The sequence below is a fragment of the Rhinoraja longicauda genome, chromosome 27 (genome assembly GCF_053455715.1).
Source record: "Rhinoraja longicauda isolate Sanriku21f chromosome 27, sRhiLon1.1, whole genome shotgun sequence".
Lineage (NCBI taxonomy): Eukaryota > Metazoa > Chordata > Chondrichthyes > Rajiformes > Arhynchobatidae > Rhinoraja > Rhinoraja longicauda.
The window spans coordinates 11,136,930-11,152,111 of NC_135979.1; the positions used below are offsets into that span (position 1 = coordinate 11,136,930).

At 42.9% G+C, this 15,182-nt stretch overlaps 1 protein-coding gene across 1 annotated transcript; it reads left to right on the plus strand.

The window, feature by feature from the left end:
• Positions 1-5,458: 5,458 nt before the first annotated feature.
• LOC144606875 (uncharacterized protein C1orf232) lies at positions 5,459-13,569 on the plus strand. The gene is made up of 4 exons (XM_078423326.1): positions 5,459-5,542; positions 5,812-5,880; positions 9,528-9,631; positions 13,272-13,569. The coding sequence occupies exons 1-4, from the start codon at positions 5,459-5,461 to the stop codon at positions 13,567-13,569; spliced, it is 555 nt and encodes a 184-aa protein (XP_078279452.1).
• Positions 13,570-15,182: the final 1,613 nt, after the last annotated feature.

Below are 15,182 nucleotides of genomic sequence, written 5' to 3' on the forward strand. Positions count from 1 at the left end.
GACTTTATCTTGCACTAAATGTTGTACCCTTTATCCTTTATCTGTACACTGTGGACAGCTTGATTATAATCATGTATGGTCTTTTCTTTGTCTAGATAGCACGCAGCAAAAAGCTTTTCACTGTACCTTGGTACTCATGACTATAATAAACTAGACTAAATAATAATAGTTTTTAAAAGCATTGACATTTATAGGGCACTTTTCACATCCTGCACTCCCCCATAGTTACAGCCAATATCTTCCATCACCCATTGTCCTTTGTGTCAATGGTCCAAATGTTAAGCTATTTATTCCAAGTACTTGTGATGTTAGTATTTTGATTCTGTTTTATTTCTTCGTAGTCTTTGACCATTTCGCAATTTCTTCAATGATTTCTCTCCAGATTTCCACTTGTCAAATGTCTTTTTCAGATGATCTGAAGTTTCTTCAGTTAGATCTGATTCCTGTTTTTTTTTCTTTTTCTGGTAGCATGAAATGGTCCAATCCTTCAAGAACAAGTGACGGTCAAAGGATAAAGGCAGGTTTTTTTTTTAATGACCGCTTCCATATAGTTACTTTTGAGAAAATCATTAAGGTCTATTGGTTCTCTTGTGGTTGTCAGTCGTTGACTATTCATTTTAATTAAATTCCAGCAATTAGTCTCGAACTGATTTCAACACGAGTCGAGGAAAATCCCAGCAGTACACAATTGTGTGAATCATAGATCCCAAGATACCTGTGCAAAAAGAGTTTCATCGGGACTGAAGCTGATATGGTACGAATGACACAAAGTGCTGCAGTAACTCAGTGGGTCAGGCAGTACCTTTAGAAAACATGTCGGGACCCTTCAGGTCGGGACCCTTCTTCAGACCCGTTGAGTTACACCAGCACATTGTGTCTTTTTTTTGTAAACCAGCATCTGCAGATCCTTGTGACTCAATTGTATGAATGACAAGTGTGGGTAATAAAACAGGTGCTCAGGTGAAAGAGGGCTTTGTTATTCAATGAGCTTCAGTTGTTTGAGTAATTTGGGATGTTACTGGGAGAGTAGATAAGGCATTAATGCAAACCTATCTCCACACAGCCATACCTTGAAATGGTTTATTTAGAAACAGAAACTGAACTAAAAGCCTGTGCATAATGAAATTTTAATTGGTTCTGGCAGTACAGAAACAAAGTAGCTGTTGGAGTTATATAAAGCCACGTATGATTCCCTGAATCTGTAAGACTATCTGTGGACCATTGCCAGCTGAACACGTCAAACCCAGCTTACTTACCAACTTATAGTCTTTGCTTTCAGCTGTTATTGTTGGGCAATAGAGTAAATCCAACACCTGTAAGAGACCCTCACAGCAATAGATTGGTGGAAGTCAGGATCCATTAATAAATGGATTCGACCCGAGTAGGGGTGAACAAAGGGTGAATCTAACCACTGAGTGGAAAGGTACACAAGCAAATGGAAATTATGTTGGTACATATATTACAAATAAATATGATCTGTTTAACCTACACACAGTGATGAGTGTTTCTGTAAGAGAAGCTTCATTAAAGTGCTCATATAGATAGCCCTGCTGAGCAGAATATAGAGGACTCAAAATTGCTTTAAATATAAGTCTGGGCCACATTTTCAAGGAGGGAGAATATTGTAAGACTGAAGAAGGGTCTCGACCTGAAAGATCACTTATTCATTCCCTCCACAGATGCTGGCTGACCCACTGAGTTACTCCAGCAATTGGTGTTTTGCTTAAAAAGACTGTAAATGTAAACCTCAATGGTCTCAATTCAACATTTGACAGGGACCAAATTTCCTCCTATTGAGTTACACCAAATTTGCTGCTTTAAAAGAAAAAGGTTTGCAGAGTTATGCAGACATGTTCTGGGTTAGCCGGTTTACAAACCCTTTGATGCATCATTGCTGTCAAACAAGAAGCACCAGGAAATTTCCCTTACAGCCCTTAAAGTGACAATGTAGGCTGCAGCCTCTTGCAGAGTAGACTTGATGAGCTGAATGGCCTTAATCCCACTCCTGGAACTTCTGAACTTTACCACTGGAGTTAGAGATACAGTGTTGGCAACTCTCCCTTCTTTCTCACAATGCCAACTGCACCACATACCCCCCGCTAGGTGAATTATAGGACCATAATTGTTGACTGCATCCAGATTTAGGGAGCTGTGGGCCATAGAAAAAGAAGAATACTTCTCTGATTGAGACATTCACAGTCTCCTGAAGGAAACACAAGACAACCCTTCCTTCCTTAGTTTAAATGTGGTCCCAGGAAATGTGATTCCGCTGATACTCACTGCCAGCTCTTTACTATAGTGCATTAACTATAATGTCCCTCCTTGCCCTCACTGAGCAACAGTACGCTCTTCATCATCTGACAGCATCAGTTTCAATGAATAAGTCTACCTTCCTTTTTCATCCAGCACCATGTGTGTTATTCAGTCTCTCCTGGTCTCTATCCCATCATAGACATGAGTATCATAGAGTCATACAGCAGGGAAACAGGTCCTTCAGTCCAATTCATCCATGCCAACCAAGATGCCGCATCTAAGCTGGTCCCGTTTGCCCATGTTTAGCTCATATCCCTCTAAACCTTTCCTATCTATGTACCTGTCTAAGTGTCTGAGTGTCTTTTAAATAACTCTTTTTTGTTCTCTTCACCTCTCCCTCTTTTCTGCAACTTAAAACATGATTTGATTTCTACATTTTGCAATTCCAACAGAGGTCATCCTCCCACCCCCACCCCCACCCCCATCCCCTTTCACCTATATTCCTTCCTCTGGCTTCACAGTTCGCACTTCCTCTATCTCATCTCATGTTGTTTGGGTTTTTTTCATCTCTGGCCTTTGTTCAACCATCTGCCAATCAAACCCTCCCTTCCCCCTCACCTGTATCCACCTATCACTCGCCGGGCTTTGTCCTCCCCCCTCTTCTCTTCCAGATTCTTCCCCCGCTCCCAAAATCAGTTTCGAGAAGCGTCCTGGCCTGAAATCCCACCTATTCACATTATCACAGGACTTGTGTGTGGCCAAGAGGATGGACACTGATATCCTCTTGCTCATTAACTTCAGAGCCAGAGAGATGTCTGCATCTCCTCAACTACTTCATTCACTAGAGAACCTCCCACATGGTGCAAGGGAGCTTATGTGCCATTTGAAAGGTCAGTCTAGGTCGCATGGTTTATCCACACATCTTCTCATAAAGGTGAAGACTCTGACAACCTGAGCCTGAAACCTATGGTTCTAGTTGTGCACCAGACCACACTATGAGAAAGGCCATCAAATAATGATGCATTAAATACATGAGATGGCAACGGCAATAAGTACATAATGTTATTTGTGGAAGATAGTTCAGCTTGAGGATCCTATATTGGAAAGGTGTATGTTTTATCCATTCAACATACTGGGAAATGGAAGGTCACAACAGGTGCTCCAGGGATTGTGCCGGATACATTGAACTAAGGCTTAATCATTCACGGTGATTTCATCCCATCTCAGTTTAGTTTAGTTTAGAGATACAGTGTGGAAACAGGCCCTTCGGCCCACTGAGCCCGCGCCGACCAGCGATCCCCACACATTAACACTAGGGACAATTTACACTGATACCAAGCCAATTTACCTACATACCTGTACGTCTTGGGAGTGTGGGAGGAAACCGAAGATATCGGTGAAAACCCATGTGGTCATGGGGAGAACGTACAAACTCCATACAGACAGCACCCGTAGTCAAGATCGAACCCGGGTCTCTGGCGCTGCAAGCCATGTAAGGTAACTACTCTACCTCATTCGAAATCAGGTGAAAACAATTGGTCAAGATCAAAGAAACCCAGGATGAGTGTGTATGATTGGGAGGGGAGGGGTGGGGGGGGGTATTGATTTCTCATGGAATCGATATGATACGATAAAACTTTATTCATCCCCGGAGGGAAATTGGTCTTCCGGCAGCCACAACACACAAACAAGGTACACAAAAACTTGAAATTAAAAGCGAAAACAAAAAGAAAAAGACAAGCGACTGTTGGCTGGCTGCCACGTGCACATCGCCTTCACCGGAACAAACACAGACTTATCCCCTGAGCAGAGGATTCTAAACTAGTGCCCCCCCCCCATCCCCCACACGGGTCTCCCTTTGTTCTCCCACCATCCCTCACTGTGGTCCCCCCTCGCCTGGTCCCCATTGTCTTCCCCTCCCCCCTCATGCTCATCGACCACGAGGCCCCACCGCCACTGAGACTCCCGTTGCCGCCTTGGCTCCCTCTATCGCCGAGTCTCGCGCTGCCACTGCCGAGGATCCCAACAGGTTACCAGCAGATTCAAGAACAGCTTCCTCCCAACTCACATCAGGTTCTTAAACCACCCTGCACAACCCCACCTCAGCACTGAACTACTACAGACTATGAACTACTATAGTCGCTGTATGTTCTTTGGGTTTTGCACTATCATGATGTAATTTACTTAGAATGACTGATAATTTATTGTCTTTGTTTTGTTGTGTTAAATGTGCCGGTAAAGCTGCAGCAAGTAAGCGGTTCATGTTTCTAGTTCATATTTGGTGCATATGATAAACACTCTTGACCTACATTGGATCTGAACTATGTATTTGGAAAGCAAAAGCTTACTGGTTTAGTTTAGTTTAGAGATACAGCATGGAAACAGGCCCTTCAGCCCTCCAGGTCTGCAATCACCCATATACTAGTTCTATCCTACACACTAGGGTCAACAGAAGCCAATTAACCTACAAACATGCACGTCTTTGGGATGTGGGAGGAAACCGGAGCATCCGGAAGAAATCCATGCAGTCACAGAGAGTACGTGCAAACTCCATACAGACAGCACGTATATTCAGGATTGAACCCAGGTCTGAGGGGCAGTAAGGCATCAACTCTAACACTGTGCCACCCCTGTGCCACTTCGATATAAACCTACAAGGGATCTCGTGAAGAGCTGTTCACTAGATGTCATTGTGATCATTTCCTAAAAATTAATCGTAAAGTACCAATGTTGGAAGGTGCTCTTTTATTCCACTGCCTAGCAATCATAGAAAATTCACCTGAAAATGTCAGGAAAGTGCAAAGTTTCAACATTTCACAGCTCCCTAACTTCTAATTCAATACTTGAATGCAGTCTGCAGATGTAGGCTTAGTGTCCCCAGTCATCTCGGCTTGGAAGAAATATGATCTTGTGTTACCTATGATTCGACAGACGATGGTGAGACAGTTTCAGGTCACAGATGCTTCTCCATCACACTGAAATTTTAATGCAAATCTGCAGCGCTCAGTTCAATCTGCATCGAAGCAGCACTGGAAACAAGAGGCAGGTTCGGAAGGGTAATTGTCCTCATCTCCACAGCCGCGTATGCAAGGTCTAGGACCCTGAAGTATTGATAACTAGGCACAGTTCTAGATTCACCATATTAATGGGCGCCTGACTTTACAGCTCAAGCTTTCTCCTAAGCAAAGATCACAGCTCCAAAATAATGAGTCAGGGATTTTGGAAAATTTACAAGAGCAAAGTGCTGAAAAGTTTTACGGCTGAAGAAGAGGAAGAAATCAAGGAGCAGGTATGTACTGTGACTTCTGTAAGTTCTTCAAAGGCATTTGCAGCATTTCCCTTTTATTTTTAAGAATTTCTGTGCATTTTCCTCATGATGCATTATGTTTGCAACGTCGTTTCCAGGTAGATTAAGGTTTCACCGAAGCTAGAAAATGTTGGATACATGATTAAAAGTCTGCAAACTGCGAGCCAGTGTTTAATGCTGGGAGGTCGGAAGAGTTACGGAATTGTGCTCTCGGTTTCGATATCTAACCTGTCAAACTCCATGTCTTTCAGAACAATGACACGGCGATGGACATGACAGCAGAGGAGGGGTCCAGTCCCGTCTCATTGTTGGCAAAAAAGGTAGAAATAGTTTATTTTTAATCCATCAGACAATCACTTCACTGGGCTGGTAAACTCTGGGCATTGCAAGTTCAGCAAACTGGAAAGTAAATCTACGAGGGAAAGAGGAGATATTATGATGGGAAATGTTCCTGGGAGAATCAATGTCTGATCACAAAGACCAGCTGGACTGCACATTAGAGTTGGATTGATCACAACAGGATCGGTGTTAGGTAGTTACAAATGTAATTCACCTCCTTAGATTGTAGTACAATCGCTATTCATGGTATTCATCTCTCTGTACTTACTCCATTTCCCCTGCTTGGTTGAGCTGTGATTAATATTTTCCCTCTATAGACACACTTGACCAACTTCACATACAAAGAGCTGTTGCTAACATTAAGTTACAAAGTTTGTGTGTCCCCATAACCTCTGCCAACACACCTCGAAAACTCCTCCAAATGTCTCTCTGAGAGAGAGAAACTTGATAATATTAGAGATAGAATCAAAGAGCCTTCTCAATGAGTTAAAGATTTGTTTGCTCGAGATTATGTTAGTGTTAAGTGTTATTTAAAGTGACCTAAGCAAACTATCAAAGAAGGAATCCGAATTCAATTAATGCCGAAAACCATATTCATCCTTTTACAGCAATTTATCAAATTGTCATTACATGGATGTGCAGATGTGACTGCTTGGTGTTTATTCGTGTGAGAGAGCTCAGAGTAAGCACCGTTGTGAGGGGATATCAATGTGGGCAAAGGTATGAGAGGCCACAGAATGGGCAGAAGATTGAGGGTCGGTCAAAGTGAGCAGATAGGAGAGGGATCTCGGGGAGAGGAATGGTCGGCATACACTAGGAACTCAGTAACTCTTTCAAGACCCTGTAACTGATTGCTCACCCTGACATATTCGTGTTTCGATAGAAGAAAGAAGATAGGCTCTGAATTATTCATTGGATATAATCCCTCACAATACCCATTAGGTTTCACTGAAATATTTAAGAGTTCCACATCTCAATTTGAGGAAGTAGGTCTGAGGGGCTCAGACTTCTATTTCAATATAATACAAAACAAGACAAAATTGCAAGTTCTCCGTCCTCCAAATTTGAACGGCTCCATTTAGACTTTGTCTGCCTTGTCTTGGAGCTTCTACCTTATTTGCAAAGTAAATATCAAAATAAATTCCAGCCCCCGCTACCAAGAAGAGCTTGCTCTGGGCAGTCATTTCCTTGGCAACAGATGTCCTGAAGAACCAACACTCTGAGGCGCCGACAGCCACCAGATTGAGGCGTAGACTCCGTGTGAATGGATCTCCATGGGCATCATCTCTCTGATTCTTTCCACAATATGGTCCACCACAGGCACCATCTCCTGTCCATTGATACATGTGAACACGGGTCACCTCCTCTCCCTGTGGTGCAGAGCTTCAAAGACACCAACTCCCTTCAGAGTCTGGGTACGGTCACTATCTCTCCCTGAGATGCGTGTCCCGTTTGTACCTGGGTGATAGGTATCCGTGGACTCCAGCTCTCCCAAGATGGGTGTATTAACAGGCACTTTTTCCTGTTACTTCCTGTAATAAGGTCTACATGGACATCGTCCCTCTGCTGGGTACAGGGTTTGGATGGGGTTCTACCTTTCCCCAGTCTTCGCAACCTGTTGAGACACGGCATTGAGTGAAACCAGCCATCCAATTCTGCACCACGTATAGGCCCGACACTGTATTCATCTTCAGTGCTGTACGATCAACTATTCCCAGTGTGGTTCGGCACAGGTTCCTTCTCTACACTGCCCCATCAGGCTGTCCCTGCTCGATACAGATGCTCCCCAACTAACGATGCTTCCACTTGCAATATTTCGACTTTGCGATGGTGCAAATGGCAGCGACCCGTAGCGAGCCGCAGCTCGCTTCCGGCCACGTGATCGCGTGCATTAAATACATTTCGATGTACGATATTTTCGGTTTGCAATGGTTTCTCGGAATGTAACCCCCATCATAAGTTGAGGAGCACCTGCAGTGTTAATTAGTTATGCCAATTCTTCATCAACTTTCCTCAAAGCCAGAGGATTGAATTCCAATCACATAACTTTCCCTTTATTCCATTTCAGATCCGATTGCCTTTAAAATATTGTTTGAGGAATGTAAACCTGATGCCTCATTGAGTGATGCTGCCTGTGCTCCACATTCACTCAGTACTTGAGGGAACAGTATACGTATAGTCATGTAAATCACGTACAGTCTTTCCGCTGGCTGGATAGCATGCAACAAAAATGCTTTTCACTGTACCTCGATACACGCGATAATAATAAACTACGCTAAACTAAATTCAACAAACCTTACAACCAGCTGGCAGACGGGTCTTTCATTGCATTCAAGCCAACAGAGGCTCCTGAAGTGAAAGACTAATCTATATTATAGAGACATAGAAAGTAGGTGCAGGAGTAGGCCGTTTGGCCCTTCGAGCCAGCACCGCCATTGGCTGATGGCTGATCATCCAAAATCAGTACCCCGTTCCTGCTTTCACCCCATATCTGATTTCCATTAGCCCTAAAAGCTATATCTAACTCTCTCCTGAATACGTATTATGGCCTCCTCCCTTCTTCGGTCTTTAGACATCCCCATTCTCATTTACAGCAGTCATATTTTGGTCTACAGCAGTTAAAACCTTAATGTTGACAAGATCAACTTGTTACCTGATGTCCATGGTCAGTAAGTGGCGGGCGGCACGGTAGCGCAGCGGTAGAGTTGCTGCTTTACAGCAAATGCAGCGCCGGAGACTCAGGTTCGATCCTGACTACGGGTGCTGCACTGTAAGGAGTTTGTACGTTCTCCCCGTGACCTGCGTGGGTTTTCTCCGAGATCTTCGGTTTCCTCCCACACTCCAAAGACGTACAGGTATGTAGGTTAATTGGCTGGGTAAATGTAAAAAATTGTCCCTAGTGGGTGTAGGATAGTGTTAATGTACGGGGATCGCTGGGCGGCACGGACTTGGTGGGCCGAAAGGGCCTGTTTCCGGCTGTATATATATGATATGATAAGTGGAAGAGATGAACAATCAGCAGGAGAAGTGACCATCCTTGCAAATTCTTTGTCCTTCCCTTCCTCATTGTCTAACAGATAGGACTGTCTCCAGTCTATTGCTTTCTCTCGAAGTGTTGCCAGAAAATCTCCTGGAATGTTTCTTTTCCTGGGCCCAGATGAGGACCCCAAGAATCGATCCTTTGGCTCACATATATGCACCCCCCTTGGCAACATGCAAGAAAATACATCAGGTTCCACATGTGTTCTGACAACACTACACTCTATCTGACACAACTGCTCCATCGTCTGTGTTGTCAGAGTGATTGTCAACATCTAGTCTTGTGTGAGCCAAGTAAACGATGGGAACGTTGAAATCAATTTCTTTGGATTCCTATCTCCACCTTCTCATTTCATCTTCCTCCATGCTCATATCTCCAAACTAAAACATTTTCTGATACCACTCTGATCTGCTGGCTCAGCACATCCGTAACATAGGAAAATAGAAAATAGGTGCAGGAGGAGGCCACTTGTCCCCACTGATGTTTCAATTAAAGGAGATGGAATTTGGGTCAGGCCAGTTCATTATCTACCGTTGTGCTGCCAGGCAGGCTTGAAAAGACCCAGTGATGGACTTTATCTGTTTCAAGGTACAAGGAGCCAGTGCAAAGGGTTGGAAATGTATGTCCTCACTCTTCAACAAGGATGATGAACACAAGTTACTCCAGGCTGAGAACACCGCTCCAGTTGAACAGTGAGTACAAACCTCCCTCTTGTCAACAGACTACATGTTAATCCAGAATTTGAAGCCCTTAATTTTGCCCTCGAGCTCTCATATTTAAGCCTATCCTCTGTGATAACTCCTCATCATTGTTAACAGGTATAGATACCTCCTCATCATTGTTAACACCAGAAATTCACACACTGTTGTAACAGACGTCTTATGGTTCAGCCATAAGACTTCTGTTACAAGTGTGTGAATTTTACATTATCAATCTCCATCAATATTTCCTAATGACCACCCTTCCTATCACCATTTTACAATTTAAAACTAGATTTGTTTAAACGTTACACTAAAACCTCAATCTGTCTTTAACGATGTGGTGTTGTTACATTACAACCTGTGTCATTTCCCAGTTCACAGTGAAATCAAAGAGTCACCTCCATTTCATCAAGTATTGCTCATTTGCAATGTATCCACAGCTAACCAAGAAGTTGGATAAAGTTAACCTGCAGGACAGTGGCAGGTTCTATTCAAGGTTAGCTCCAATTGCTGATCTGAGATGGAATAGCAGCAATGTCTTCCGACCGTCCATCAGTGGCTCCAGCCGTATGAATCACGAGATGTTCACTGGACTACTGCAAATGTGATGTTCCTGAAATGGGAATGTCTTTTCAACACAGATCTGTGTTCTCAGGTGAAACATGGGCTGGTTAGTCCTGGTTCTTAGCAGAGCTTTGCCTGGACCAATGCTCACGTCAAAACTCATTTTAGAAGTTATATATTATTTAAATCTCTGCACTAATAACTTTCCAAAAATAGCAAACCGTGCAAAAGACTGTGATAGAAATTGGTTATTAATGAAATTAGTTAATTAAAAATATGTCAAAATGAAAGTGATCTCATCTAATAACCAGGAGAAGAATTTAGACTCAAGTTCCCCAAATAAATATTCTATTCTCTGGTTGCCAATCTGAGTCGACTTCTTGCCAGAGGTACAATCACATGATTTTCCACCTTTTCAACCTTTTCCCATGTCTCAGGGACCAATTTAGGAACAGGCTATTTTTGATGTAATACTGAGCAAAAAGACTAATAATATCGTTGTAAGATTGTTGTAAGGGGTAAGGGTCCCCTTGTAAACTGTAATCACGACATGACAGATTTCTGCACCGTTCAAAAGTGAAGTTGTTTAATCATAAACAATATATGTTTATATCCATAAATGGATGTAACCAATGGAAGGTGGGAAGGGTCTGATGTAGATTAGGAACCATCATTAAAAGGCATGGACAATGGATGGCATTTAAAGAAATATAATATATAATTTGCAACAAATAATATTTCTTTAAACAAAATCACAATAGAAAAAGTCTGAAGAAGGGTCTTGACCCGAAACGTCACCCATTCCTTCTCTCCTGAGATGTTGCCTGACCCGCTGAGTTAGCATTTTGTGATACATAGGAAAAGTGGTGCAAATGATGATTAAGAAATTAATGATAATATTAAAACTAAGGAAAAAGCCTCTAGAATTGCTAGAAATTGTAATATGCTTAAGATATTTTCAAGGAGACACAAAAAACTCTCAGAACAACATCATTGAGAGGAATATACAGGGTAAATGCACACTTTTACCCAGTGTAGGGGAATCAAGAACCACAGGTGAGAGGGCAGAAGATTTAATAGGAACCTGAGAAGCAACTTTATTCCCAAAAGGGTAGTTGGTAGCTGCCAGAAGATGGAGGTGAGACAGGTATTATCACAATGTTTAAAAAACATTTGAGCAGGTACATGGATAGGATATGTTTTGATTGATATGGGTCCAAAGCAGGCAGGTGGGACTAGTGTAGATGGGACATGTTAGTTGGCATGGGGAGGTTGGGCTGAAGGGCCTGTTTCCTCGCTGTACGACTCTACCTCAAGAACGTTCAGAGCAGTTGGTATCATTATCAGTTTATTACTGTTACGTGTAACAATACAGAGAAACATTGGCTTATTTGCGTGCCATCCAGGCAAATCATACCATACATGAATATATCAGGTATGGCAAAAGATTAAAAAATTGGAAATAAAGGAAATTAATATTAGTTTTTTTTTAAACTAGAGAAGTTAATGAACCTGAAAACAGATGAATGCATTGGAGGTAGAAGTGTAGGAAAAAAACTGCAGATGCTGGTTTAAATCGAAGGTAGACACAAAATGCTGGAGTAACTCAGCGGGTCAGGCAGCATCTCTGGAGAGCAGGAAAGAATCATTTCTAAATTTCTAGATTCTCAATTGGTTACTGCAGACTGATGGGAAGAAAATGTAATGCCACTATCTAAGAAAGAAGGAAGTGAGAAAGCAGGGGACAATAGTCCTGTTGACCTGATATTACTGGAGGGAAAAATAAGGAATCTATTAGAAAGAAAATGCTATTGAGACAATTAGGAGGTAATATTTTGATTGAGGAGGGTCAGCATGAAAGGAAAATCATCTTTGACAATCTCCTGGAGTTCTTTGAAGTTGTGTCTGGTGGTGTAGATGGGGGGAAATGAGTGAACATGCATTTGCATTGCAGAAAACTTTTCCTAAGGTCCTATGCAGGTTGGCTAACAAGGTTACAGCACATGGGATTAGGAGTATTATATTGGGTGGGGACTAATGGGTACCAAAGGGATCAGTACTCCCCAATGACTCACAATGCAGAGTGATGGTTTGGCTCAGAGGACCAAATGTAATATCTTCATATTTACTGTTGATGGAAAATAGAATGCAAATCCTAGTCATAGTTAAATTAAATTGAGATATACAGCATGGAAACAGGCCCTTCGTCCCAATTAGTCCACTCTGACCATCCACACTAATTATCTTAACACTCGGGGCAATTTTCAGAAGCCAATTAACCTATAAACCCACTTGTCTTTGGGATGTGAGAGGAAACTGGAACTCTCCCACGTAGTCACAGGGAGAACGTCCAAATTCAACACAGACAGCACCCGAGGTCAGGATCGAACCCGGGTCTCTGGCGCTGTAAGCCAGCAGCTCCACCAGCTGTGCCGGCCGCACTGATGGGAAAGCAAATAAAAAATCTTCAAGGAAATATTCTTCAAGTTTTAAAAGTGGCAAACAATAAAGCAAATTTAGTTAAATGTGCAAAAATAGGTTATCCACTTTAACAGTGAAAAAGACAGAATGCTGAGTGATTGCCTAATGTTGATGTGCAAAGGAATCTGAGACACATGTAACTGAACGCTAACAAACAGCTGCAGCAGTGTGTTAGGAAGGCAAATGCTCTTTATTGTAAGAGGATTTGAGCACCAGGGTAATTACAGAGCAAGACCATGCCTGGACGTACAGTTTCCTTACAAAGTAAAAGATATATTGCTTTAAAGAAAGTACAGCAAATATTCACCAGACTGGTCCCTCAGGAGAGATTGAGTAGGCTAGGCTGGACCTTTCTCTCCAGAGTTTAGATAAACGAGAGGTAACTTAATTGAAATATAAAATATAAAACGGGCCGAAGGGCCCATTGCCACACTGTATCTCTACAACTAAAGCTAAAATTAAATTAACCCACAATTACTTTTGGCTGCTACATTTAGATTCTGGCGGCAGAGTTAGGGAGACTAGCGTTTGACAGCAGGAGACGGCAGATCTGATAACTCTGTGCTTTCCTCTCTCTCGTCTCCAGTGTCCTTTCAGAACCGGCGCCGAAGGGGCCGGAGCCCGAGAAGAAGGCGACCGGCTTCTGGGATGTCTTTGCCACCAGGTGGAACCAGGTGTCTGAGCCCAGAAAGGCTACAAACGAGGGCTCCGGGGAGGGAGAGGCTGCCGGTGGCACATCCAGCGAGGCCTGCGACACGGATAACTCGTGCGGCTCTGGCCAGTACACCAGCCTGGAGGAGCCCACCGACCCCAGCTTCAAGTGGAACTTTGTAACCAGCAAGTTGGCGGAACTGAAAAATAAAAGTATGCAAAAAAACAATTAGGCAGACAGGCAGGTTCCGATGGCTCTTGCAGACAGACACCAACTGAGGGATGAGTAGCAAGAACAACATTAACGAGCCAGCGTTCCATTAGATAAAGATGGTGGCTTAAGATAACGGGGCTGTGTGAATAAAACTCGGAAGGTGCTGTTTGAGATGCTAGTAGATTTAACTTGAACTTGTTTGTTCCTATCCTTTCTCCGCCCCTCGAGAGGGAAACCATCACTGGTGCGACCCAGCAATGTTACACATATATGAAGTGATCCCAGGCTGCTGTTTCCAACACTCCATACCATGATGTCTTTAGAATCGATTTTAGGCAGATAAAATACGCCCCCCATCCCCACCCCGACTCCTTCCACCACACGGCCAACAGGCAAGAACTTCCTCAGTCATTTCTACTTGGGCTCCTTGTATCCAAGGTTCCAAACTTTTAGCTTCTAATCCTTACTGCGACATTTGAAGAGGTCCCATGTTTAATTTGCGAACATGGTTGATAAAACTAACAGTTCTAACGAAGGTGTCAAACTTATGACAAGTCTTGAGCAACCAATAGACAGGAACTTTGAAAACCGATGCCATCGTCCTGCAGTTCCACTGAGGGAGAAGGCAGGAGAATGGAGTTGAGGGAGGAAGATAGATCAGCCATGATTGAATGGTGGAGTAGACTCAATGGGCTGAATGACCTAATTCTACTCCTATAACTTATGAACTTATGAAAATTATTCCCATTATTTTAAGCCAGTTTGAAAGCAGGGTTGGGAATGGAGATTGGGGTGTCATCAGGGATAAATCCTATTTATTTAGAGGATTGAACATTCCATGGTGCTTCAAGGAAGGATTATCAAAAATAATTTGCAGCAGGTGACAGAAAGTCGCATGTCAGACTAGGTGATCTATGAGTTGAGAGAGTCATGAAGGATATTAGTGAAAATGGCCTCAAATAGTGGACGGATCAAAATTAGACAGAGGTGAGAGGGTAAAGATGAAAGAAGATAGAGATCCATAGAACTGAGGGAGATGACCAAAATAGAATAGGGTCACTGTGGTCTGAGGTTGTTGGCTGGGATGGTCTTGAGAACATTCGGCTGTGGGATTGGGTTATGGATTAGGATGGTCTTGTTGAAGCTTTGTTGGGACATGGATGAAGGTGGTCGGTGGGTCAGGGACCAGGGTGGTCTCCAAGTGGTGAGCCGTAAGGTTGAAGCAACCAGGTGTAGCTATGTACAGAATAATGGTCAATTAACCCTTTAAACTCTGTGTGTTGATGTGGTTCCGTGCATTCAGTTACAAAACCGAATATGGGAATAAAATATTTAATAATTTCAGCAGGACAGTTCTGTGCCTCCTTTACACCCTTTGTCAACACTTTGTGACACAATTAACGAATTTTAATTCTTTGCTATCTTCTAATAGAGTGAAACACGTGAGATAGGCCCATCAAAGGAATCAGCTTGAGCAGTGGCATTGCAAGCTGCAATAACCACATGGCACAGGCCAACAGGGTGAAAACCTTCTCTGACAAATGTTGGGAATGGAGGGTTGGAAGTAGAATAACTTAATTGGTATGTGGTTAGTGCAGGTCAGAGACACTAAGTTGGAAGATCAGCCATGAA